This window comes from Mastigoproctus giganteus, chromosome 7, assembly GCF_048544385.1.
Source record: "Mastigoproctus giganteus isolate SK-2022 chromosome 7, ASM4854438v1, whole genome shotgun sequence".
In the NCBI taxonomy this organism is placed as follows: Eukaryota; Metazoa; Arthropoda; class Arachnida; order Uropygi; family Thelyphonidae; genus Mastigoproctus; species Mastigoproctus giganteus.
In genome coordinates, this window is record NC_143581.1 from 74,301,027 (window position 1) to 74,326,065 (window position 25,039).

Below are 25,039 nucleotides of genomic sequence, written 5' to 3' on the forward strand. Positions count from 1 at the left end.
GAGCACACTGACGTGGTTTATCTTAATTATTTTGCAGGCATTAAACGTCCATTCCTATTTTTGTACCACACCTTGTAGTCTTTTATGGTTCTGAATCTTTTTGAGCCCATTTGTCAGGATTCCGGCTCCTTTTCCATAGCTGGGTTATGGGCAATGTTTTCTTTGTTTGAATCTGACAATGAATACTGAATAAATACGAAAACGTTTCCTTCAATTGAGGTTTCTGAGTATTGGAGGATCACTATCTGATTCATTACCTTGCATGTCACAATAATAATTATTTGCCATCTTTATTTTCACCCATAAATTTTATTTCTTTTGTAAAACAATGTACTTTTATAATTAATATGATGTTTCTTGTTTAACACTTCACAGTAATCTCGATTATGGACAACTGTTGGCACCAAACTGGAGTTAATCAAAATGGCTTCTGAAATATATTAATTGTTATTCAGAAGCCATGGTGTTATTCATCTTGTGGTGATAAATAGAATTATCGAGGTTAATCATTTGGTTTCTGAAAAGTTAAGCACTAATCATATGCTCTGGTACTAAAATTGAGAAAATTTCAGAAAGTGGAGTTGATCAGTTTGACCTCTGAGTGGCTCATTTATTACTTGACTAATTTTAACCCCAATGTAATCATTAGTTTTACTCATGGAGGGCCAACCGGGCTAGCCGGGTGGGCAAAGTGCTTGCCTGGCAACCCAAAGGTCGCGGGTTCGAATCCTGCCTTGGGCTTGGATCAAAGTACTGCAAAAACCTTGGGAGGTGCATTATGGCCACAGAAGCTGATGCGCCAACAACTACCAAAAAAAGAAAAAAAAAAAAAAAAAAAAACTCATGGAGGAAGGAGTGGGGTTCACACAAACTCATTTGGCACTTTAGAGGGGTCATGATATCACGAAGTTTGAAAACTCCTGCCTTATACATTGAGTTGGCATTGCATTAGCAACACAGTCTTGTGTAGGAATGGACTGGTCAGTGATGCAGTTTAAGGTTCAAAATCGGGAGAAGCTGATATAAGATTGTATTTTTCACATGTGGCGTTGAGTTTTTGAGTGTCTGTGAGGAAGAATGGGTTGGCATTAAGATCTTTCTGACTTAAATTGTGAGATGATTCTAGGAGCAAGATGTGCAGGTGCCAGTATTTTGACAACAATGATTAAGTGCTCCCATTCTGTGGTGTGATGAGTCTACTGTGACTGACTCCACATTTGGTTGATGCCTATGGTGAGCATTGTGCATCCCTTCTTGCAACATCTGCACAGTAGCCCAACTAACCACCCAGTACAACGTAGGAACAGCAAAACCAATATCTATGTGCTAAACATTAGCTCATATAGGTTATGGCAGTTGACGACCATCATGCATAACCATGCTGACTGCGGGACACAAGAGATCATCTTATGTGAGCATATCAGCACCAACACTGGAAATTAATGGATCTGTGAGTGTGTAGTGAGATTGATTCCCCCTTTCTTGGCACATATTTTATTTATAATAGTTAAGTTTGTTGTATTTCTATCTAAAAATTTGGGTACTGTTCTCATGGAATGCTCTCTGTCCTCTGGTCACCTTTAATCATTGGCTCAATGGGAACATCTTCCTTACTGTTGTTGCTAACCAGATTCATCCCTTAATGATAACAGCACATCCAGACAACTCCAGCATCTGTCAATAAGATAACATGCCATGAAACAAGGGCAGGCAGGTTGCTAACTGGTTTCAGGAACCTGATAATGAATTTTGCAACCTCCCATGGCCACCCAATCTCAACCCAATTGAGCATGTTTGGGACCTACTGGAAAAGGACCTTTGATGCTACAACCATCCACTGGGTAAAGTGCAGGAATTATTGGACATATTGTGCAAGGCATAGGTAATACTATCATACAATACCCTGCAACACTTTTTGGAATCCATGCCAACACATGTATGGGCTGTATTATGGGCAAAAGGTGGTCCCATAAGGTATTAGGTAGTTGTTGCTAATGCAGTGCCAACTCTGTGAAAGTGAAAATTGTTTAACCCATTTTAAATAGTTTTTTTTTATAGCCCTGATTGTTTAAAATAAAAATTGGCTTTTCTTTCCTGGAATTTATACTTTCTTGCTTTTTTAAACTACCCCCACCCTCTTCGGCCTCTAGAAAAACACATATGTAAGGTTTTGCTGTATATTGAATGTCTAGAATTAAAGGCAATTGATTTTAAGTGATTAAATGCTTTAAGTTGAATTTAATTAATTACTTAATTAACATGTTTAGTTAATAATTGAATTAAAATTACAAATTATTTAATTAAATACTTAATTAAATTACATAAAAGGCAATAGACTTTTAATCATTAAATATAACTAGTTTTTTTTTTTGCCTCGAAATCATCCATTTAACTTTTGCAGCCAATTTTATTAAGTTAAAAAAAAATAATAATAATAAGGTAAGTGTCATGGGCAGAATACTAGCAGGAGTAAAACTGAAAGATGTGCTGTTGTCTTAGGCAACTCAAAGCTTCAGCAATTTAATACTTTACCCAGTTTAGGGAAATTTGCCCAACTGCAGTAAAGCATCTCATATATGAGAAATTAAAGAGTTCTTATATGTCATATAATAATCAGTGCTCATATAGCCATTAGTGGATCTGTGAGTGTGTAGTGGTATTGATCACTCCTTTCTTGGCACATATTTTATTTATAATAATTAAGTTTATTGTATTTCTGTCTAAAATGCTAATTTTTAAAATTAGTTTTTTCTTCTGAAATATTTGAATTACTGAGAAGTATTATTTTTCCATTAGTGGTGCTCTTGCTGTTGGCATGTTTGGAAATGATCAAGCTCATACTGGCATGGTGGGAGTACAAGATGCAACAGATAATATGTCAGATATAGTTTATGCTCTGAGAAATGAGGTATTTTTTGTTTTGTTAGTTTATTTGTTTAATCTGAGTGTGTTAGGAGTCAATCTTCAAGAAAATATTTGTTGTTGCAAATACAGTTGATCATTGATTATGTAGTGATTGATCATCTAACTTGCTAGATTTTTTCTTGATTGAATTAATTTTACTGTAATATTTTGGTGCAATATGGCTCAGGTGAGGGAGGCACCTTTACATGTTTAGGAGGTAGGGTTGATAAAATTGAATGCAAACTGTTTTTATGTTTTAGAGGAGGAGTGACATTCGCTAATCTACTTGTACAGCCTGGTACATAAGCCATTTTGTGACAACTGTTTATTAATTAATGTAATACAGTCAGTCCTTATATAACGTGTTTACACTACATGAATTCGATCATACACGATTTATAAATAGGGGAATGATGTCGTATATAACACGAACTGAATTCGCTTATGCACGATTTGCCTTTGTGTTTACAAGAAATGGCAGTCCAATGCGGAATCACCCCAACTGAATGCAACACGATAGGAATGAAGAGTAGATGTATTTATGTTTGTTATATCAGTGAAGGGGGAAACACATTTCACCATAATAACGTAAAAACCCACACAATTCCAGCTATCGGTATTATCGCAAATGTAATTAGATCGAGTTTACTACCAGTTTATAACAGATTCCACTAGCAGGAACGCAACTGGAAATTGTTTTTATTGTTTTATGGTAGTAACCCCGAGAAATGTGCTTTAGTAAAATGTGAGCTAGTGAGGTGTTAATAGTGTCTCTGCCTTTACGATGTTGTTTATTCAGTTGCTACGCTCGTGCAGCTTTGTTTATGTGTATCAAGTGTGCCTCCTCATTTTGTAATTGTGCTTTATTCCCTAAAAATGAGTAAAATACTTAAAAGATGTGAAAAGGAAGTGTCCCGCTGAAGACGCTACAGATTGAGAGAGAAAAAGAAAAGCAATATGGATAGACAGAGGTGGACTGAGTCAAAAATTCTTATGGGAGAAAATTTGTAGCGGCCTCATACTAGCGTTTATGGCCAAAATCACACCAGCCTCCATCGTCTTCTGGCCTCCAGCCCACCAGGGTTTCCCCGGTAATGTTTATGGCCAGTCCGCCTCTGTCCATAGAGAAAAAGAATATGAAATTCTGAAACACTTTGAGCAAAATGAAAGACCGTGTGATATTGCACGTGCTACAGGCCTAAATGAGGCAATGCCGAGAATTAGAAAGAATGCAGAGAAAATAAAAATAACTTTCATAACAGGAACAATTCAAAGTGTAATAAAATCCATTAGATCAAGACACAAAGAATTGGAAGAGATAGAATGGCTGTCATCTGTTTGGACAGAAGACCAAACAAAGAACAAGTTTGCTTACGATAGAAGCAAAAGCATTAGCAATATTTTATTATGTAATAGTCGTAATAAAATACTTATCTATTTTATTACGAATAATAATCGAATATTATGACTACGAATAATTGTAATAAAATACATATTTTATTATGATTATTTATTGTGTTTGGTAATGTTTTGGTTACCAGGATCATTGATTCCGATGGCAAGCCTATAACCTGTAACAAAACTAAAGGAGATCTTTTTGCGAACTTTTTCTCCTCCTTTTTCGAGAAAACTGCAGCTATGGCTGCTTCAACTTATCAGTTTCAAGTCATTAAGGATGATACACTGAATAATCTCTTGGTGGACACAGCCGATATCATTCAAGCGCTTCGGAAACTTACAAAAGATTTTTCTGCTGGCCCAGATAAGATTCCACTTATCTTGTGGAAGAAATGGTTTCCACAACTTAAATATATAATATTGCATATATTCAATCTTTCTGTTAAGACTGGTATTTACCCCGCTCACTTCAAAACAGTTAATGTTATTCCTATCCCAAAGAGAAGTGCAATCCACTCACTAGAGAATTACCATCTCATCTGCCTTCTGAACTCTCTGGCAAAAATTTTGCACACTGTCATTCACAACCGATTAATGGAATATTTTCATCACTTCATCTGTGACTGCCAACATGGCTTCACCAGGGGCGGATCAACTACCACTAATCTTCTCACTATCTGGCAGCAGGTTCTAGACACCGTCGATCGCAGAGGACAGGTTGATGTGATCTACACAGACCTTACTAAGGCTTTTGACAGTATCCCGCACAATCAACTTGCTAAAAAACTAAGCCGCTATGGAATACTTGACCCTTTACCAGGCGCTTCTGTAGCCAGGTGGGAAGGAGCAGCAGTGCGTAGCACACGCTTCTTGATTAGACTGGGGTTCGAGCCCGTCACCACCAAATATGGAGGATGCGGAAAGGTCAGGGAATGACCACCGCATATCCCGGAGCAATATGGCCTTAGTTGCTAATGCTCCTAAAAACCAAATAACAATAACAAACCCTTTACTATCCTGGTTGATGAATTATATTTCATATCGAAAACATAGAGTGATCATCGGACAGGAAGTCTCAAGGGAATTTTTTCCATCAAGAGGAGTACCACGGGGATCATCTCTTGGGCCTCTTTTATTCACCATCTTTATCAACGATCTACCGCAATTTGTTGAGAGAGGTGGTATTAAGATCCTAATGTTTGTCGATGATGTGAAACTATATTCACGTATCAGCAGTCAAGACGATGCAGTTAACCTTCAGGCTGCTCTCAACCCTTTTGCTGATTGGGTTGCTTTGAATGGGTTAGAGGTTAATCCTAGGAAATGCAGCTATATTTTCTTTGCAGCTTCGAGGAAAACTAAGACTTTAGTTAATCAATATTACATCAAGGAGATGCAGATTTCCAGAGTTGACGAAGTTAAAGATCCTGGAGTTACTTTTACTGCTGCATGTGGGTTTGATAAACATGTTAAACAAAAAAAAAAAAAAAACAAATTGCCTTCATTAAATGGCAGACATACAGATTTCAAGATCCTCAGTTCTCTGTGCTCCTATTCAAGACAACTATACTCCCTATACTGGAGTTTGCTTCTCCTATATGGAACCCACACCATACATACTTGATACAGCAAATAGAATCGCTCCAAATGAAATTTATCCACAACCGATTAATGGAATAATAATCTAAATCTTTCCAAACGTAACCCCATGTTTTACCACAGAATCCTCTACCGGAATCTCTGTTCCTACTTCGAGCTTCAATCTCTGGAAACTCGGCGAACTGTTCTTGACTTAAACTGTTGTACCATAAACTGTTGTTGACTTAAACTGTTGTACCATATCTTCGCTGGTTCAACCTACCTGCTGGATCTACTGTGCCATATTGACCTTCACACTCCAGCGGCGGCTACATTCCACATCGGTAACTCTAGATTAGAGATATCGAGGAACTCCTTCAAAAGAACATTGGCACTCATGAACAAGTTGACTTGGATATGGCTGTGAACAAGAAACAGTTTCCCAGAACTACCCCTCGACGTGGGCACCTGTACGTGGTGAGGGGACCTCCCAGTGACGCTGCTGGACTTCCAGACTAGCATCACTGGGATTCAACGCCCATACCTTGGTTCCAGGGTTTACACCATTGGAATCCGGCATGTGCAGCCGTGCGCTGCGACCCGTGGAAGCGGAAAGGGGGATCCTGGTGGTTGAGGGGCCCAGCCTTAATACACCACTTTGGCCCCTGCTTCGACAAGATGGGTGGTCCCGGACCAGCTCGACTGGGATCAATCGGCGGGTGGTTTTATACTGCTAGGGTCAACTGCATTCCAATAAGTCTCCCTCCCTTTGGTCCTGGGACGGGATAAAGACTTATTGGTAACGTGGGTATGGTGTTCTAAGCGAACTCGGCGTCCCATTCGTGTACGCAGTACCTGCTAGTTCACGAGTGGGCGTCCCCTCGTAGGGCTCCGTGGTGGGTGAGGTACTTAGGCATCAGACATTTTCTCTTTACTCCTATGAGTAATTCAAATCCTATTTCTTCTGGGGCCCCAACAAGGCCCCTACCTAATCGAGATCATGAAGCAGAAAACACCTCTGCAAAAAGAGCCAGAACTGAGGATACACCACCACCACCATTAGTGACACCGCTTTTCCTCATTCTCCATTCCATCGGAGAGCAGCCAATTGGAAAGATGTCACCCTTCTTCATCCAGAAAGGATTAGAGGGGTTGGCAGGGTCACCTAAATCTGTAAAATGACTGCGTTCTGGCGACCTTCTGGTTGAAGCTTCTACAACCAAGCAAGCAGAAAAAATCATAAAAGTCTACATCCATAGGGGGAATACCTATCATTGTAACCCCCCACAAAACATTGAACTCTTCAAGAGGTGTAATTTCAGAGTGAGATCTTCATGTTTCTGAAGAAGAGATCTGCTCTGAATTAAAAGACCAAGGAGTGACAGCTGTCAAGAGAATATTGATACAAAAGGATGGGAATCTCGTCCCTACCTGAGTTCTCATCCTCATGTTTAACACCCCACGGCCTCCAAGTTCCATCAAGGCAGGCTATCTAAACTGCCCAGTGAGGATTTATATCCCAAACCCACTGCGGTGTTTTAGATGCCAAAAATACGGCCACTCACAAACATCTTGTTGTGGTAACCCTGCCTGTGCTCGATGTGGTGTTAAAGACCACGAGAGCAAGGAATGTTCAGCTACAAAACCCATCTGTATCAATTGCCAAGGAGAGCACCCCACCTACTCTAGAGCATGCCAGCGGTGGAAGGATGAAAAAGAAATACAAAAACTGAAAACAGAGCTGAATATCTCCTACCCAGAGGCCAGAAAACGTATCTAACCAGTAAATAGCGGGAAACCTTCATATGCCCAGAAGGTTTCTGCTAAGTGCACTATCGGGACACAAACTGAGATGACTATACCACCAAGAGAGTCATTCACCCCGATTGCACCCCGATTGCACGCTATTTACTGAGTTCACAAAAGCCCACCAAAAAAACACAGTCAGTTGCCACTCCTATATCCGTACCTCCGAGTGCTCTACCAAAACCAAGTGGTAAAGAGCCTCAAATAACAACAGAAAGAATGGATGTAGAGAACAAGGAGGTACAGGATGAATCAGTCTTGGAACTCTTTGCGGAGGAAGAAATGGACACCGTCCATTCTTCCCCAAAAAAGATAAAGCCAAGACTGATAAAAGTAAGGACCCACCAAGCCAAAATAATGGCTAAATTCCTACAATGGAATTGTCGTGGATTCCGGCGAAATACTGATGACATCAAGGCCCTCCTGCAAAAGCACGAGCCAGTGTGCTTTTGCTTGCAGGAGACTTATCTAAAAGCAAATGATGATCCCACCATGTATAACATCACAATTTTTCGTAAGGATAGAATTGCGGATGGTCCTGCTCATGGAGGAGTGGCTATCCTTGTGAGTAATCAGACCCCAGTTCAGCCCTTGCTAATTACAACCAGCATAGAGGCTGTTGCAATTCGCCTTATAGTGGGATTTTTTATTAACGGTCTGCTCTATCTATTTGCCACCTGGGACTGACATCTCCCAGGAAGACCTTGATGATCTTCTAACGCAGTTGCCTCCCCCTTTTTTACTTCTCGGGGATTTTAATGAACATAACACCCTGTGGGGTAGTGCTAACATCAATGGAAGGGGATGAGTCATAGAGCACATGCTAAATGACAATGACCTTTCCCTTCTGCATACCGGAACAAATACCTTCTCCCACATGCCTACCCGTACTTTTTCTGCCATTGATCTCTATATCTGCTCCCCTTCTCTACTCTCTTCACTCACTTGGGAAGTGGAGGAGAATTCATACGGAAGTGATCACTTCCCTGTGATAACCTCGTTACACAGTGGGAGACCCTGTCTTCCCTTCAGGTTACCACGGTGGAAGATCGATCAGGCTGACTGGACTGCCTTCCAACTTCAGGCAAATTTTGACCTCAGTACAGTCAGTCAGGAGCCGATTAATGATGCAGTAACGTACATCACAGAAATTATCGTCCAAGCAGCTGCGAATGCTGTTCCAAAAACATCTGCCCGGTTTCCACCATTTCCCAAACCTTGGTGGAATTCACAATGCACAGCAGCAAAAAAGGCTCAAAACAAAACGTGGGGGATATTCCGCCGATATCCTACCACGACTAACCTTATAGCCTTTAAACGCGCACGAGCCAAAGCACGCTATATCCACCGTCAGAGTCAAAAGGAATCGTAGATCCATTTTACATCTATTAACCAGGCTACCAATTCTAAGGTAGTCTGGGATAAAATCCGGAAAATGAAGGGAAAATATACATCCCACCCTTCTTCAATCCTAGATTATAATGGATGCACTATTGCAGATCCAACTGCAATAGTCAATGCTCTTGGGGAAACATTCTCTAACATCTCCGCAACATCTTCGTATTCCCCAGAGTTCCTGGTCCTAAAACAAAAAATCGAAAAACAGGCACTTAATTTCAAGTCCAAGGGCCTCTATCCCTACAACGGGGCATTGACTATAGAGGAACTGAAAAGAGCCCTCACTCTTTCCAAAGCAAGTGCTGTTGGACCAGATGGCATCTGTTATGAAATGATTAAACATCTTTCACCAAAATCTATGGATTATCTGCTCCTTCTATATAATAGAATCTTTATTGAAGGGCAGTTTCCGGACTCCTGGCGCAAGGCAATCGTTCTTGCCTTTCCTAAGCCAGGAAAGGATCCAAAAGTCACCACCAATTATCGTCCTATTGCTCTGACTAGCTGTCTGTGCAAAATCCTGGAGAGAATGGTTAATTCTCGTTTAATATGGTATCTAGAATCAAATGACCTTCTCTCCAACATCCAGTTCTGAAGGAACCGGTCCACTTTGGACCATCTTATTAGATTAGAAACATCCATCCGGGATGCTTTCCTAAAACGCGAACACTTTGTGTCAGTGTTCTTTGACATGGAAAAAGCGTATGACACAACTTGGAGATTTGGCATCTTAAAAGATCTGCACAGGCTTGGTCTTAGGGGACGACTCCCCATTTTTATTAAAAACTTTTTAGCCAATCGATCTTTCCAAGTTCGTGTGGGATCCTCACTCTCTCTTTCCTTTAGCCAAGAGGAGGGAGTACCACAAGGATCAGTTTTAAGTGTCACGCTTTTCGCCATCAAAGTAAATTCCATCACAGAACAACTTCCTCCAACCGTAAACAGTGCCCTCTATGTTGATGACTTTAGCATATTTTGTCAGTCATGCAACATGAGGGTTATTGAAAGACAACTACAAAAATCCATTGATCGCCTTAATTCCTGGCCACTTGCTAATGGCTTCAGGTTCTCACCGGAGAAGACCGTTTGCGTACACTTTTGTCGTAAGCGTAATCTTCATCCTGAACCTGAATTAAGGCTCGGACAAAATGCTATTCCAGTAGCGGTGGATACAAAATTTTTGGGACTCGTATTTGATAAAAAGTTGACCTTTCTGGATCACATCTGTCAACTCCGCACAAAGTGCACAAGAGGGCTGAATATTCTGCGCTCTCTTTCCTCTACATCTTGGGGTGCGGATCGATGCCCCCTACTACGCATCTACCGTGCACTTGTACGATCCAACTAGATTACGGGTCCCTGGTATACAATTCGGCCAGAGACAGTGTACTTCGTTGGCTGGATCCTGTCCATCATCTGGCTCTCCGTACCGCTATTGGAGCATATCGAACATCTCCAGTCCAGAGCTTATACGTCGAAGCAAACGAACCGCCGTTATTGCTTCGACGTAAGCAGTTGTCTCTAAACTATGCTCTAAAACTGAAATCCCTGCCAGACCATCCTACGTGGCTATCCGTTTTTGAGCCACGATGGGAAAATTTGTACAACATCCGTAAGACTGCCAACTGACCTTTTGGCATTCGTCTCCAAGAGCTACTCAAAGAACTTAATATCAAGGTAGACAAGGTTGCCCAAACACCGAAGCAACCCCTTTCACCCTGGCATGCCCGGCATGTGACTTGTCCCTTAGGAATTGGGGAAAGTCGGACACTCCATCATCTGTCTACCTGCAGCTTTTTTCAGCACACTGAGCTGAACATTCTGACTTCGCGCCAGTTTACACAGACGATTCGAAGTCGAAATTATATGTGGGATCTGCTGCTGTCTTTACAGACAGCACTACATCGGAGCAGATTCCCTCTGAATGCAGCATATTTACTGCAGAGCTGCACGCTATAGAGTTAGCCTTGGATCACATTAGTGAATGCCAATACCAACGGTTCATTTTATATTCTGACTCTCTCAGTGTATTACAGGCTTTAACATCTGTGATATATAATCCTCATCCGGTTCTGTCTTGCATTCAGCAGAAGATTCACTTCCTCCGGGAACGTGAATATGATATCCGCTTCTGCTGGATTCCGAGCCACGTTGGGATTAAGGGAAATGATTTGGCTGACACTGCAGCCAACTCAGCAATCCCCAATAACAATCACTGCATGTCAGTCCCCTATACAGACTACAGGCAAACAATACAGCAGAAGATACACTCCCAATGGCAGGACTCGTGGAATAGACAGACTGGGAATAAACTATATCGTATAAAGCCTGTAATTGAACTGTGGCAGTCTAGTCTGCGCAGGAATCGTAAGGAGGAAGTTGTTCTTGCCCAGACCCGCATAGGACATAGTCATTTGACACATTCATTTTTGCTGAGGGCTGATGACCCTCCTATGTGCGAGTCCTGCGGCACAATTTTAACTATTAGACACATTTTAATTGATTGTCCAGATTTTAGCAATATCCGTTTTACCGCCTTTAATCATCTGACTGAGCCGTATACACTCAGTCAGATTTTATCTGACAATGACCATGTGTCTGCTGTTTTTACCTTTTTAAAGTCAATAAACATTTTTGCTATTATATAAAATGTACATTTTTCTTTTATACATATGTTATACATCTTGACATAGTGACCTAACTAAGTAGGTCACTGAAAGTTTAAAATTTTTTTATATACGACCTGGTCTTGGCGCATTATAGCCTCAGTAGCTAATACGCCAATAAAAACAAAACCAACCAACCAACCCACCCAGAACTATTTGGAGTAGTTTGACTGATTGATGGATGAGTTCTGGGCTAAAGATGTACTCATTAGTGTGTGTGTGTGTGTGTGTGTGTGTGTGTGTGTGTGTGTGTGTGTGTGTGTGTGTGTGATGATGTCTCCTGCAGCAACCTGCTCTCTGCGATTTTTCATGGCACTGGACTTGACGTCATGAATAATTTCTGTGAATTGGACTTTTCCCGTTTGAATGAACTTTCATTGTACAAAGTATATTATTCTACTATTTATTTTTATGTTTTTATACAATCTTTGTTCTGTTATCTTTTTTTTCTATTATGTTATGCACTTTAACTGGGCGCATGCCTGTTGTGTATATTATATGTTAAAAATAAATAAATAAATGTGTGTTCAATCTTGGGTAGTCGGAACCTAACCCTATTTTTCTCATAGGACCTGTTATTTATATTGTGCAATTTTGCATTGCACGAAGGTTTCTAGGAACACAGCTATCGTGCTATACGAGGACTGACTGTATGTTTTAGCATATGTATAAAAAAAATTTACTTGATATATATATGGAAATAGCAAAGAGAATAGTCAAACTTCTATCACTGTTTGCCCATGCTCTTCTAGCAAGCATGAAATATCAGTGGGGAGCTGGCTGCCAACGATGTGCAAATCTCATTATGACCAAGTTCGACTGTAGTTGGATTTCAGGAAAGCTTTTGATACTTTTGCACATTTAAGGCTACTGTATAAATTGGAGCAGTATGGTATTAAGGTCAAGTTGCTGCTATGGATGGTTGAGTGGGAGAACACAGTGGTAATCAATGGACACTGCTCTTTGTGGAATAATGTTATTAGTGGCATCCCCCAGGGTTCAGTGTTAGGCCCATTGTTTTTTTCGGTATTTATCAATGATATTGATGAAAGTATATCAGGGTTAATGTCTAAGTTTGCATTCGATACAAAGGTTGGCAGGGTTGTTAATGACAGTAATAATAGTACATCAAGGCAACTTGATGTACTATTATTACCTCAGAGTAACGTATCAACTGGGTGGTACTACACTCAGGGTTGTGGAGAATGAAAAGGACCCGGGGGTAATTGTGCAGTCAGATACGAAGTTTTCTAAGCAGTGGAAGAAGGCTGCGAGAGTAGCTCATGGTGTCTTGTCAATGATATATAGGAAGTTTGCTAGCACTGATAAGAAGGTGGTTATCCCGTTGTATAAGACAATGGTCAGGCCACACCTTTAGTAGTGCATACAGGTCTGTAGCCTCATTTTAGGAAGGATATAGAGCTGCTGGAAAGAGTATAGAGAAGGGAAACGAGATTGGTGAGGGGAATGAAGGGTTGGTGTTACCAAGAAAGGCTTATGCTCTGCAAATTGCAGCATCTTGAGACTTGGTACCCGTGAGGTGAACTGACTGAGGTGTGTATGGCCATGAATAATTTGAGCAAGCTCAATGTTGATGGGATTCTTCCTCTTGCTCAGATTTGTATAAACTCAAATTGAGGAACTACAATTGTAGAATAGATATGCCGAAATTGGCCTTTAGCCAGCGGGTGGTTGATTGCTTAAATAAATTGAAGGAAGAACTGCACACAATTTCGGTGTGAATATATGTGTGAAATGGAATTTTTTATTTATTTATTTTATTTTTTTTTTTGTTTTATGCTGTCCTGTATTAAATGCCTCTACTAATGCTAATGTGCTTGTTGAAAGAAGACCCTCTTTTAACAGAATTTTCTGTGATCAGGTACAAATACAGAAAAGGTGCAGCACATTTTCTATATGTGTATTTGCCTATTTGTTAATACTATAAGACAGTGTTATGTGGGTCAGAAAATTCTTAGCTTGGTCATAAGCAGAGGTGAAAGTGATTTTTGTACTGCTTCTACTAGGACATGCAGCAGTCAGGAAAGCAAGCTGTCATGGATTACAAGGCCTGCTGGGAATCCTCTGGGACAAGCAAATACTTAGGCCATGTTAGGGTTAATAAGAGCAGATGTGGCACGATCCATGTTTGTACACTAATTCTAGGAGTATATGATTTTATATGATAACCAGTCTTCATTAAACAAAGTTAATGAAGTGCTGGTTATTGAATAGACACATAGGGGTTCTTGAAAACAGCGTCACTTAGACATAACGGATTTAGAATTTGGACACTGTGAGTACAATGTGTACAAAAAGAACAGGATGGATTTGTTCTTATTGGGAGGAGGGGATCAAGGAATTATATTTTTGGTTAAGAGGGATATAGAATCTAAGGTTGTGCATCCATTTGATGTAGGTGGTCAGTGCATTGTTGAGTCAGTTTGGTGAGGCATAAGCACTGAGAAAACTAAAATGAGAGTACAAGTATGTTATAGACCAAATGACTGTGATTAGCATAATGAACACACACAGACAAACAGAGTGGACCAGTGAACCACAATGTCTTATGATGCTGAACTTTTGAGATTTTGACTGGAATTTGTGGGCTGGTCATTTCTACAACAGCAGAAGTTTTTTGGATTTATTAGATTACTTTACTACAGCAACATGTTAGAGAGTCCACAAGAGAAAGCAATATTCGTGATCTGATTATCAGTAGTGACTCTTCATGCATGAAAAAAGTGTTGATAAAAGAACCACCAGGTACTAGCAGTCATTATACATAGAGATGGAATTTAAAGGATATAACTACTTTTGATGATAAAGGGAAAGGATTTTGCTTTTGCCAAAGTGACTTCAGTGGTCTGAGACGGTCCTTAAATTCTTTTCAGCGAGATAAACTGTTAATATTACCAAGGGGCTTACATCTGGTATGGGCTTGGCACACCCAGGGTCCTGAGCTGGATATCATCATTCTTCTCTTTCTTGGTGATTCCTTTCTACTTATTCTACTTAATAAGGAGGCAGCAAAGGAAGTAAGCAAACCCTTAGCCATAATTATGAGAGCTTCCTTGGACTCAGGGGAGGTACCCATAGACTGGAAATGTGCAAATGTGACCCCAATTCACAAAGGAGGATCAAAGGCTGACACAAGTAATTATAGACCTGTGAGCTTAACTTCTGTTCCAGGAAAATTAATGGAGGCACTGGTTAAAGAAGCACTGCAGGATCATTTAGACAAGACTTCAGTTATAGCTCAGACACAGCATGGTTTTGTTAAGGGGAAGTCTTGCCTGACCAACTTGATTGGATACTATGATGCAGTCACAAAAGAACTGGATGCAGGGAATAACTTTGATATTATATACTTGGATCTTAGAAAGGCTTTTGATACTGTTGCACATGGAAGACTGCTACACAAATTGGAGCAGTGTGACATTGGAGGCAAATTGCTGCTATGGATAAAGGGGTGGTTGAGGGGGAGAAGACAGAGAGTGGTAATCAATGGACACTGCTCATCGTGGACTAATGTTATTAGTGGAGTCCCTCAGGGCTCAGTGTTGGGTCCATTATTGTTTTCTGTATATATAAATGATATTGATGATGGTATATCAAGCTTAATGTCCAAGTTTGCAGATGATACAAAGGTTGGCAGAGTTGTCAAGGACACTACTGACACTATGCTGCTGCAACAGGATCTGGAAAGGTTGAGCAGATGGGCTGAGAGGTGGCAAATGAAGTTTAACATTGACAAATGTAAAGTACTACACATGGGAAACAGCAACCCCAGAGCAACGTATCAACTCTGTGGTACTACACTGACAGTGGTAGAGAATGAAAGGGACTTGGGGGTGATTGTGCAGGCAGATATGAAGTTCTCTGAGCAGTGCAGACGGGCTGCAAGAGTAGCTCATGGAGTATTGTCAATGATATACAGGAATTTTTTCAGCAGGGATAAGGAGGTGGTTACTCCCTTGTATAAGGCAATGGTCAAGCCACACCTTGAGTACTGTATACAGGTCTGGAGGCCTCATTTCAAGAAGGATGTAGAGCTGCTGGAACGAGTACAGAGAAGGGCAACAAGATTAGTGAATGGAACAAAGGGGTGCTCTTACGAAGAAAGGCTTAAGTTTTGCAAATTACAGTGTCTGGAGACTAGGCACCAGCGAGGTGATCTGATAGAGGTGTATAAAGCCTTGAATGGTTTAAGCATGCTCAATGCTGATGGGATTCTTCCTCTAGCTCAGAAAAATCACCTGAGAGGGCATAAATTCAAATTGAGGAAAGACAGATGTAGGATAGACGTGCGGAAATTTGCCTTTAGCCAGCGGGTGGTTGGTTGGTGGAACAGACTGCCATCCCTTGTGGTGGAGGTTGATAGCCTAAATAAGTTTAAGGCTCAGCTGGACAGGTATTTTGAATGAACAGAGGGGTGAAGTGGAAGTGGGTTTTTTTTTTTTTTTTTTGGCTGATGCTGCATAAGCTTGCTTTCTTGCATCAAATGCCTCTACTAATGCTAATGCTAATACTTCTGACTCTCTCTCTCTCTCTCTCTCTCTCTCTCTCTCTCTCTCTCTCTCTCTCTCAGGGTAACTCTGGAATTCTTTTCCTCTGGCTTCCTTGCATCATATGGCTAATAATAATAATAACTTCAAATTCTAAATTGGAAGCATTTGTGGATAAAATCATAAAAGCCACTATGATTTTTATACAAACTAAGAGATATTGTTTCAGTTTTGGACCTTAATGAATGTATAATGAACTGATGAGACTAGTGGCAGAGGGGGAAAAAATACATAGGATGGTCATAAATTATCAGGGAACATAGAAACCTACAGTAACTTGCAAACTAGTTTGTAATCAAGTCGCTGAGGGGGATAGGCCAGCTAAGGCAGATTGAGAAATTTTTGGCTAAGAATGCAAAGAAAAGTATCAGTGTTCTTTATTATAAAACTAGAAGGAAATGAATGAACCATGTTAAACACTAGATTTGAGTGGTATATCCCTTAAGCATTCTTTTCGGATTGCTAATAAACTAAATAAATACAGTCAAACTTAGTTATAACGATCATGGACCGACAGAAATTCCTCATTATAACCATTACTCACTATATTAGTGATGAGTTAAACATGCCTCCTATTTTTTTAAATTCTCAATAACTTAATAAAAAGATAGATTCAAAAAACAACAGAAATATTGGAGAGAAAAAAATAATATTAGTATATACCTACATATTATTTGTATTAATATGCTAGTATTCGGTTTTTAAATCAATACAGCAACATTGTTATACAAAATTGTCACGTCCAAATTGTTTAGCAAATTTTTCCACTTGAGTCTTTAACATTGGACTGTCTATTGAAAATCCAGCTTTGTATAGTGAACCATTAAAGCAATGCTTCATCGACATTTGTAACCTCACACTTTCTAAATTTTTTTTTTCGATTATATATTTTTCCACTGCCAATATGTAAACATGTTTATTCTTCCACAATGTTGATACTGTTGAAGAGGACACAGAAAACTTTTTACATACTTCAACATTTTTTTCACCACGTTGTAACTCAGTACTACTCAAAGTGTGGTTCGTGGATCAATGTTGGTCTGCGAACCATTTGTTACTGGTCTTTGACAAATTGGAAATTGGTTGCAGACATTACCAGTCTCCGACGATTCATCTGTTACTGGTCCATGAGATTTGTATTTTACAAAAGTACCATTCCATGATGGATTGGAAATAAAAGAAACTGGTCCTTCATCACAGATACTAGAGTTTGAGAAGCACTGTTCGAACTCACAAATAATTTCACCTTTTTCGTGAATCAAGAGACTCTTTCTTTTGTTAGTAGACATGTTTCCGAAGGAAGGGTTTGTTTCTAAATTTTACTTTAAAATGACAGTAAAGTGATCTGCATACAAAGTTCTTAGAAGTCCCGAAATGCATATAAAGTCCTTTCCAAAATTCTTAGAAGTCCCAAAATAAATTTATGGTTCAATGAATACAAGGCAATCTGTAAATAGCGTAATGCGACAAACAGAATGGCAGTGCACTATTGTATAGCTCCTGTCCCTGAAAGAACAAGGTCATAAACTGGCCACTAATCCGATGTGGGTGGTCGTAAAAGCTAAGTCGCCCTTTTCATTTCTGTCTATTCCAACAATTGGGTTTTTTCGACTACCCAAGGAATTAAGAATGTTTGCGTAATTACCAAAATTTATATGGTATATCCGTGTAGTATGCTCATTATAACAGTGAGCGATTGTATGGGAATACATGTAAATTAAAATCATTATGGCTTTTTGCTCATTACCAGCTGTGATCTTGTTATTTTTGTGCTTGTTATAACCAAGTTCGACTGTATTTTGCATCTTCATTCATGCACGAAGAAGTTTTTAGGAATGGGAACACCAGAAATACACCATGTTATAACTGGGAGCTAAATGATTTTGTTATAAATGAGAAGAAAGTAAAAGAGAAATTGCTAAAGTAAAAGTAAATAAGGCACTCGAGGCTGATGGGATCTATCTAGTTATATTAAATGAAGCAGCAAAAAAGGTAAGCAAACCCTTGGCCATAATTATGTGAGCATCCTTAGATTCAGAGGATGTTCTGCAGAATGAAAATGTGCAAATGTCACTCCTGTTCACAAAGGGGGATCAAATGGCAAAGTGAGAAATTATAGAACTGTAAGCTTGATTAAGTTAGTCATTAAAGAAGTAATACAGGATCATCTTGACAGGAATGCAGTTATATGGAAATCACAGCCTTAATATTTTAAGGGGAGAGAGATCATGTCCAACCAATCTGATTAACTGCTATAGAGCAGTAACAGAAGAAATGGAATGAGAAAAGTAATCTTGATATCATATACAGTACTCTGATTTCAGTAAAGCATTTGACACAGTTCTATACTGCTGTGCAGATTGGGGCAGTGTGGTATATGGTGCCAAGTTACTGCTATAAATTAAGAGATCATTGAGCAGCAGAAGACAGAGGGTGGTTATTAATTGGCATTCCTCATTTCTGTTCACACTTTTTCTTGAAAAAAAGTGTTCATTACTGACATTCTTTGACGTCCTGCAAATTCCATGTCTTTCACCCCTTTCATTTCTTTCACCAATTCCAAAATTTCCTATAGTTTCCCCTTCTGCCCTGTTAGGTCTATTTCCAACCTTAGCACTGAAGTCCCCCATAATAATGGTGTAGTGAGTTTTCTGTTCATCTAGAATTCTCTCAATTTCGGTGCGCATTTCTTCAACCTCTTCATCATCATCATCATGGCTTGAGTTTGGTGCATATATCATTATAATCTTTAGTTTGTACCAATTAAAAAAACATGAGTAGTAGTCTTGAAATCCTTGGTGATGTACTTTTGAATTCCAAAATGTTGTATTTTATATCTTAAACCATACCTATGTAGCAGCAGCAAAGAAATATCAGTCAGCAGTGGCACAAACCAGTGTGTCATTTCCACCAATCGTGTCTGTTGCAGATTGAACAGTACTCCTAACCTCACAGCAGTCTCCTAAGGAATAGCATGCAATAGATCATATCAACAACATACCAATTAGTTCCAACTGAATCTCATACTTCAGCGGAATCCATAAAAACTAAAACAACAGTTCAGTAAGAAGACTCAAATTTAACTAACATGGATATAGATGATGACAACAACCTGGATGTAAGAATCTTAGATCTGAGTGGATCACATGGACACTGGATGTCCTATTTTCTCAAAAAAAAAAAGGGAAAAAATAAAATAAATTGGACAGACATAAACAGACTGGACCTAAAAAGGACAACTGTCATAAACAAATAATGGATCACATTATACAGTGAAATTGTAGAGGCCTATGATGCAGTATTGTTGATATCTGTGACCTAATCAAGCAGTGTAATCTGGGAAGCATGTGGGCAAGAAACTAACCTATCCCACAGGTAACTTCGACAATCAAGAACTATATCTAACAACAAAGTAGAAACAACAACACTGCTGCACATGTAGGTTTGGCCATACTTGTGAACTCAAGAATTCCCAGTAAATACATTCTACTTTAGACATCATTAGAAGTAATAGCAACATGTCTCCTTAGGATTTATGTTAACATCAGTTTCAATTTACCTCTAACAAAACAAAGAATATACTTACAACCTGGAAAAACTTTTTTTTACAGATTCCTCCATCCTTTTGTTTATTAGGGAACTTTAATGCACACCACCTGCCCTGTGACTCACCGCTTGCAAACAAATGAGGAAAACTTCATGAATCACTGCTTGACAAACAGAATATAGCATTGCTGAATACTGGTTCTGACACTTATATTAATTTCTCCAATGGATCAACTACTACAGCTATAGACCTGACATTTTTTTGCTCTCCAACATTGTTTCAACACATCTGGTGGTTAACTTGGGACGACCACCAGATGTGTTCAAACAATGACAATTACCCAATAATTTGTGAAATTCAAACAACTGGTATCCAACAGAACCTGTTTAAAATGGAAAATTTACAAGGCTAATTGGAGTTTATTCTTTTTGAGCATCTTGTGATGATCAAATCGTCAAATACCAATCCATTGATGATGCCATATAACACATCACGATGCAGATTCTGACTGCTGCAACTAATGCCACACCCAAAATCTGTAGTGTTCGTTGTAAACATGCTAATCAGTGGTGTATGAAGCATGCGGACTTTCCAAAAAAGATGAAAGAACCTATTTCATAAGCAACCAAATACTGAGATACTTGTAAATTTAAAAAAACTTGAAGGCAAGGTTTGTAAGGAAAAGGCTAAAAAAGATTCTTGGATTCAGTTTGCCTCTACACTAACAAAGAATGCAAAACAGCAAGTCTGATGTGGTTACAAAGGAACTGGATGCAAAAAATAATTTTGATATCATATATTTGGATTTTAGGAAAGCTTTTGACAATGTTGCGCATGGAAGACTATTGTACAAATTGGAGCAGAATGGTATTAAGGGTAAGTTGCTACAATGGATAAAAGGATGGTTGAGTGGGAGAAGACAGAGGGTGGAAATTAATGGGTGCTGCTCTTCTTGGACTAATGTCATTAGTGGAGTCCCACAGGGTTCGGTGTTGGGTCCACTGTTTTGTATATTTATCAATGATATTGATGAAGGTATATCAGGCTTAGTGTCGAAGTTTGCAAATGATACAAAGGTTGGCAGGTTTGTTAATGACAGTAATAGCAGTGTGCTACTGCAACAGGATCTAGATAATTTGGGCAGATGGGCTAAGAAGTGGCAACTGAAGTTTAACCTTGACAAATGCATAGTACTGCATATGGGTAGAAGTAACCCCAGAGAAACGTACCAACTGTGTGGTACTGCACTTAAGGTGGTAGAAAATGAAAAAGACCTGGGAGTAATTGTGCAGTCAGTTATGAAGTTTTCTGAGCAATGCAGACAGGCTGCCAGGGCAGGTCATGGGGTTTTGTCAATGATATATAGGAATTTTGCTAGCAGGGAAAAGGAGGTTATTGTCCCTCTGTATAAGGCAATGGTCAGGCCACGCCTTGAGTACTGCGTACAGGTCTGGAGGCCTCATTTTAGGAAGGATGTCGATTTGCTTGAGTGTGTACAGAGAAGGGCAACAAGATTGGTGAGGGGAATGAAGGGATCCTCTTATCAAGAGAGGCTGACATGCCAGACAAGCTGTTCTTGCTACCTGTGAGTCTAAAACGCTGATGGAACTGATATTCGGGTGACACTCAAGTCAAAGTGGACCCAATTTCGGCGAAGTCCGGACGGTCTATGACAGCCAAATCCTCTGCTTGCACCTTCACGATGGTGGGACTGTTAGTAATCCTGGGTATAACCTTCATGCACAAGTACATGGTGGGTGACCACCCAGGTGTGAACCAACGTAAGCAGGGGTCGAGGTGTGGCGCCCACACCACATGGAGGAACGCCGCCCCTCTATGTTACCAGGCAGTACTAGGTGGTAGATGACTCATCAACCGGTGAAATACCACCACTTTGCTTATTGGAGGCTTGAAGTGGTGGAACCCATGTTTAGTCTCTAGAGCTAAGTTCCGGCCAACCCTTCCCTATCTCTTCCATCATGCAGTATGATTGATGATTTTTGAGGTTATGATGAATGTCGTGGCGAGATCCAATATTCCTTACATTTCGAGGGTACAGCTCTAAAACGGTGTTCGCAGGCCGGCCGCTAGTTAGTACACCGGACTGAACCTATTGGTAACTCTCTAGGAAGCTTCCGGATCAGCTAGTGTATAATCTTGCTACCTCTACTCTGCCAGATAGTGACTGGAGGGAGTCCGAGTAGTGTGTATGTGGGGAGCATTGTCGAGGCCACGTTATGTCAAGGATCTGGGTATATTCTTACCACATGTACGCCATATCCAAAAATTTCATTACTTCATACAGCATGTCCCACCCACTTTTTCTTACTATTGAATACACCATGAATTGTCAAAATAATAGAGCAAGCTTATCTGCGAAAAGATCTAAACCTCCCAAGGACTTCCTAATTCATTTCACAAATATACGTGGTCTCAATTCTAATCTCAACGATGTCCATTTCCACTTGCAGTCTTCCAAACCCCATGTACTTTTTCTGACTGAATCTCAGTTATCAGTTGATTCAACTACTGCTCATCTCAGATGTCCAAATTATTTGCTGTATGATTCCTTTCGCCTCAAAGGTGGTACTTGTGCATATGTCCGTTCTGATATTCCCTGTCAGAGACTTGGCAATTTGGAATCTCCTCTCTTTGATCTTCTCTGGCTTAAAATCTCTCTACCTCATTGTGTAAAATTCATCTGTTGTCTCTACCGTTCTCCCAACTCCACTAATCACTTGGAGCTCTTTGACTTCCTCTCTTTGCAACTTGACTTTCTCCGGTCCAACTTTCCTAACAGTGAGGTAATTTTCCTTGGTGATTTTAACATTCACAACTCCAGCTGGCTTCCGTTTTCTAGTCACACCGACCCAGCAGGTCGAGATGCTGAGGCTTTTGCAATTACTAATGACCTAGCACAGATTGTTCATTTACCTACAAGAATACCGGACAATCCTAATCATACAGCCAATACGCTTGATCTTTTTCTCACAAACAACCCTTCTAAGTACAAGGTTGAAGTGAGAGGTCCTTTAGGCACTTCAGATCACAACTTGGTGATTGCCTCTTCTCCAATGGAACCTTTATCTCATGGCTATTCCCAACCTCGTATTGTTTGGCATTACAAGAATGCAAAATGGGATGACCTGCGAGACTTCTTTTCTTCTTTTCCTTGGTCTGATTACTGTTTCAAAACTTCTGATGTCAACGTTTGCTCAGATCGTGTCAGTGAAATTATTCTTGCAGGAATGGAATCCTTTATCCCACACTCCACTTTAAAATCTCGTCCTTTATCTAAACCTTGGTTTTCCAATAAATGTGCTAAGGCTGTTCAAGAGAAGAACGTTGCATATCGTAATTGGCTTGTTTCTAATTCTTCAGTTTCATTTTCTGCCTACACCAAAGCTCGCAACAATTGTAAAGCAGTTATTAATCAGTCCAAACTAGAGTTTGAACAGGCTAAGAGTAGAAAACTTGCTTCTTGCCCTAATGGTAGCCGAGCATTCTGGTCTCTTGCCAAAGCTATTGGCCGCAACTTTTGCCCATCTCTGCTCCCACCTCTGTCCAAACCAGATGGTTCTGTTGTCACACTAGCCAAGGATAAAGCTGACCTGCTAGCATCCCATTTTTCTTTGAGCTCATGTATTAATGATCTTGGTAAAACACCTCCCACCATTCCTAACACGCTCCATTCAATGCCTCCTGTGGTCTTCCGTCAAAAGGATATCAGAAGGATTTTGATGAATCTTGATGCTAAGAAAGCTCCAGGTCCTGATGGTATTTTTCCACTTGTTCTCAAAACCTGTGCTCCTGAACTTACTCCTATTCTTTTCTGCCTTTTTTCACTTTCTTATTCCAAAGGTGTTTTTCCTTCTGCTTGGAAATTTGCTCATATCCAGCCAGTTCCTAAAAAGGGTGACAAATCCCTCCCATCCAATTATCGTCCCATTGCAATTACTTCTACTCTTTCTAAAGTAATGGAGAAATCAATTAACCGCCAACTCTTAAACTACCTAGAAACTTTCCGTCTGATCAACGATCGCCAGTATGGATTCTGTCAGTGTCGATCCACTGGTGATATTCTGGCTTATGTTACCCATTTATGGACTAATTCAATGGAAAGGTTCGGTGAAACACAAGTAGTTGCTCTTGACATCTCAAAGGCTTTTGATCGTGTTTGGCATAAAGGTCTTCTAAACAAGCTTCCATCTTATGGTTTGCCAACTGTTTTTAGTAATTGGTTATCCAGTTTTCTCTCTGATCGCTCACTGAGGGTGATGGTAGATGGCTCTCTGTCTTCTAACTTCTCCACTAATGCCGGTGTCCCCCAAGGTTCAGTTCTTTCCCCCACTCTTTTCCTCTTTTATATCAATGACCTTCTTTCATTGACTGGAAATCCTATCCATAGTTTTGCCGATGATAGCACATTGCATTCAACTTTCCATTTTGAGAAACCTTGTCCAACTCAATCAGCTTTAAGTTCTCGAAAATCTGCTGCCAATTCCTTAAATGCCGATCTTCAGGTAATTCTCCAGTGGGGCAAAGACAACTTAGTTGATTTCAACCCTTCTAAAACTCAATCTTGTCTTATATCTCGCAAAAAGGATTCTTCTGCTCCTATGCTTATCTTTAGTGACACTCCGATTTCTAGGCAAAATGATATATCTCTTTTGGGGATTACCCTGACTTCTAATCTCTCTTGGCACAAGCACATTACAAATATTGCTTCCTCTGCATCTAAAAAACTTGGTTTTCTCTTTCGCTCTCGGCGTTACTTTTCTCCCAAACAGCTGCTCACTCTGTATAAATCGCAAATCCGCCCTGCCATGGAATATTGTTCCCACATCTGGGGTGGTGCCCCCAAAACCTCTCTCAGGCTTCTTGATTCCATTCAGAAGAGGGCAGTTAGGTTAATTAATGATTCATCTCTAACAGAGTCTCTCCACTCGCTGTCTCATAGACGCACTGTTTCTGCTGCATGCCTCTTCTACAGATACTTCCATGGGCACTGTTCTTCTGAATTGACTTCTATAATTCCCGCTCTCTCTTTCAAAACAGTCCGAACACGTGCCACCACCAGCCAACATCCATTTACTGTCCAACTTCAAACCCACAGAACCAACTTTTCATCTTCCTCATTTATTCATTCAACTGCCGTTTTCTGGAACAACCTT

General features: G+C 40.0%; 1 protein-coding gene across 3 annotated transcripts in view; it reads left to right on the forward strand.

The window, feature by feature from the left end:
- Positions 1-25,039, forward strand: part of LOC150083000 (protein tweety-like) — a 472,105-nt gene that overhangs the window by 219,569 nt on the left and 227,497 nt on the right. For all 3 annotated transcript variants that reach the window (XR_016547147.1, XM_090376971.1, XM_090376972.1), the window contains exon 4: positions 2,797-2,908. Coding sequence is in view for 2 of the 3 variants with exons in the window: in XM_090376971.1 (XP_090233097.1) it covers positions 2,797-2,908 (112 nt within the window). In the remaining variant the exon portion in view is untranslated. The remainder of the gene's footprint in view (positions 1-2,796; positions 2,909-25,039) is intronic.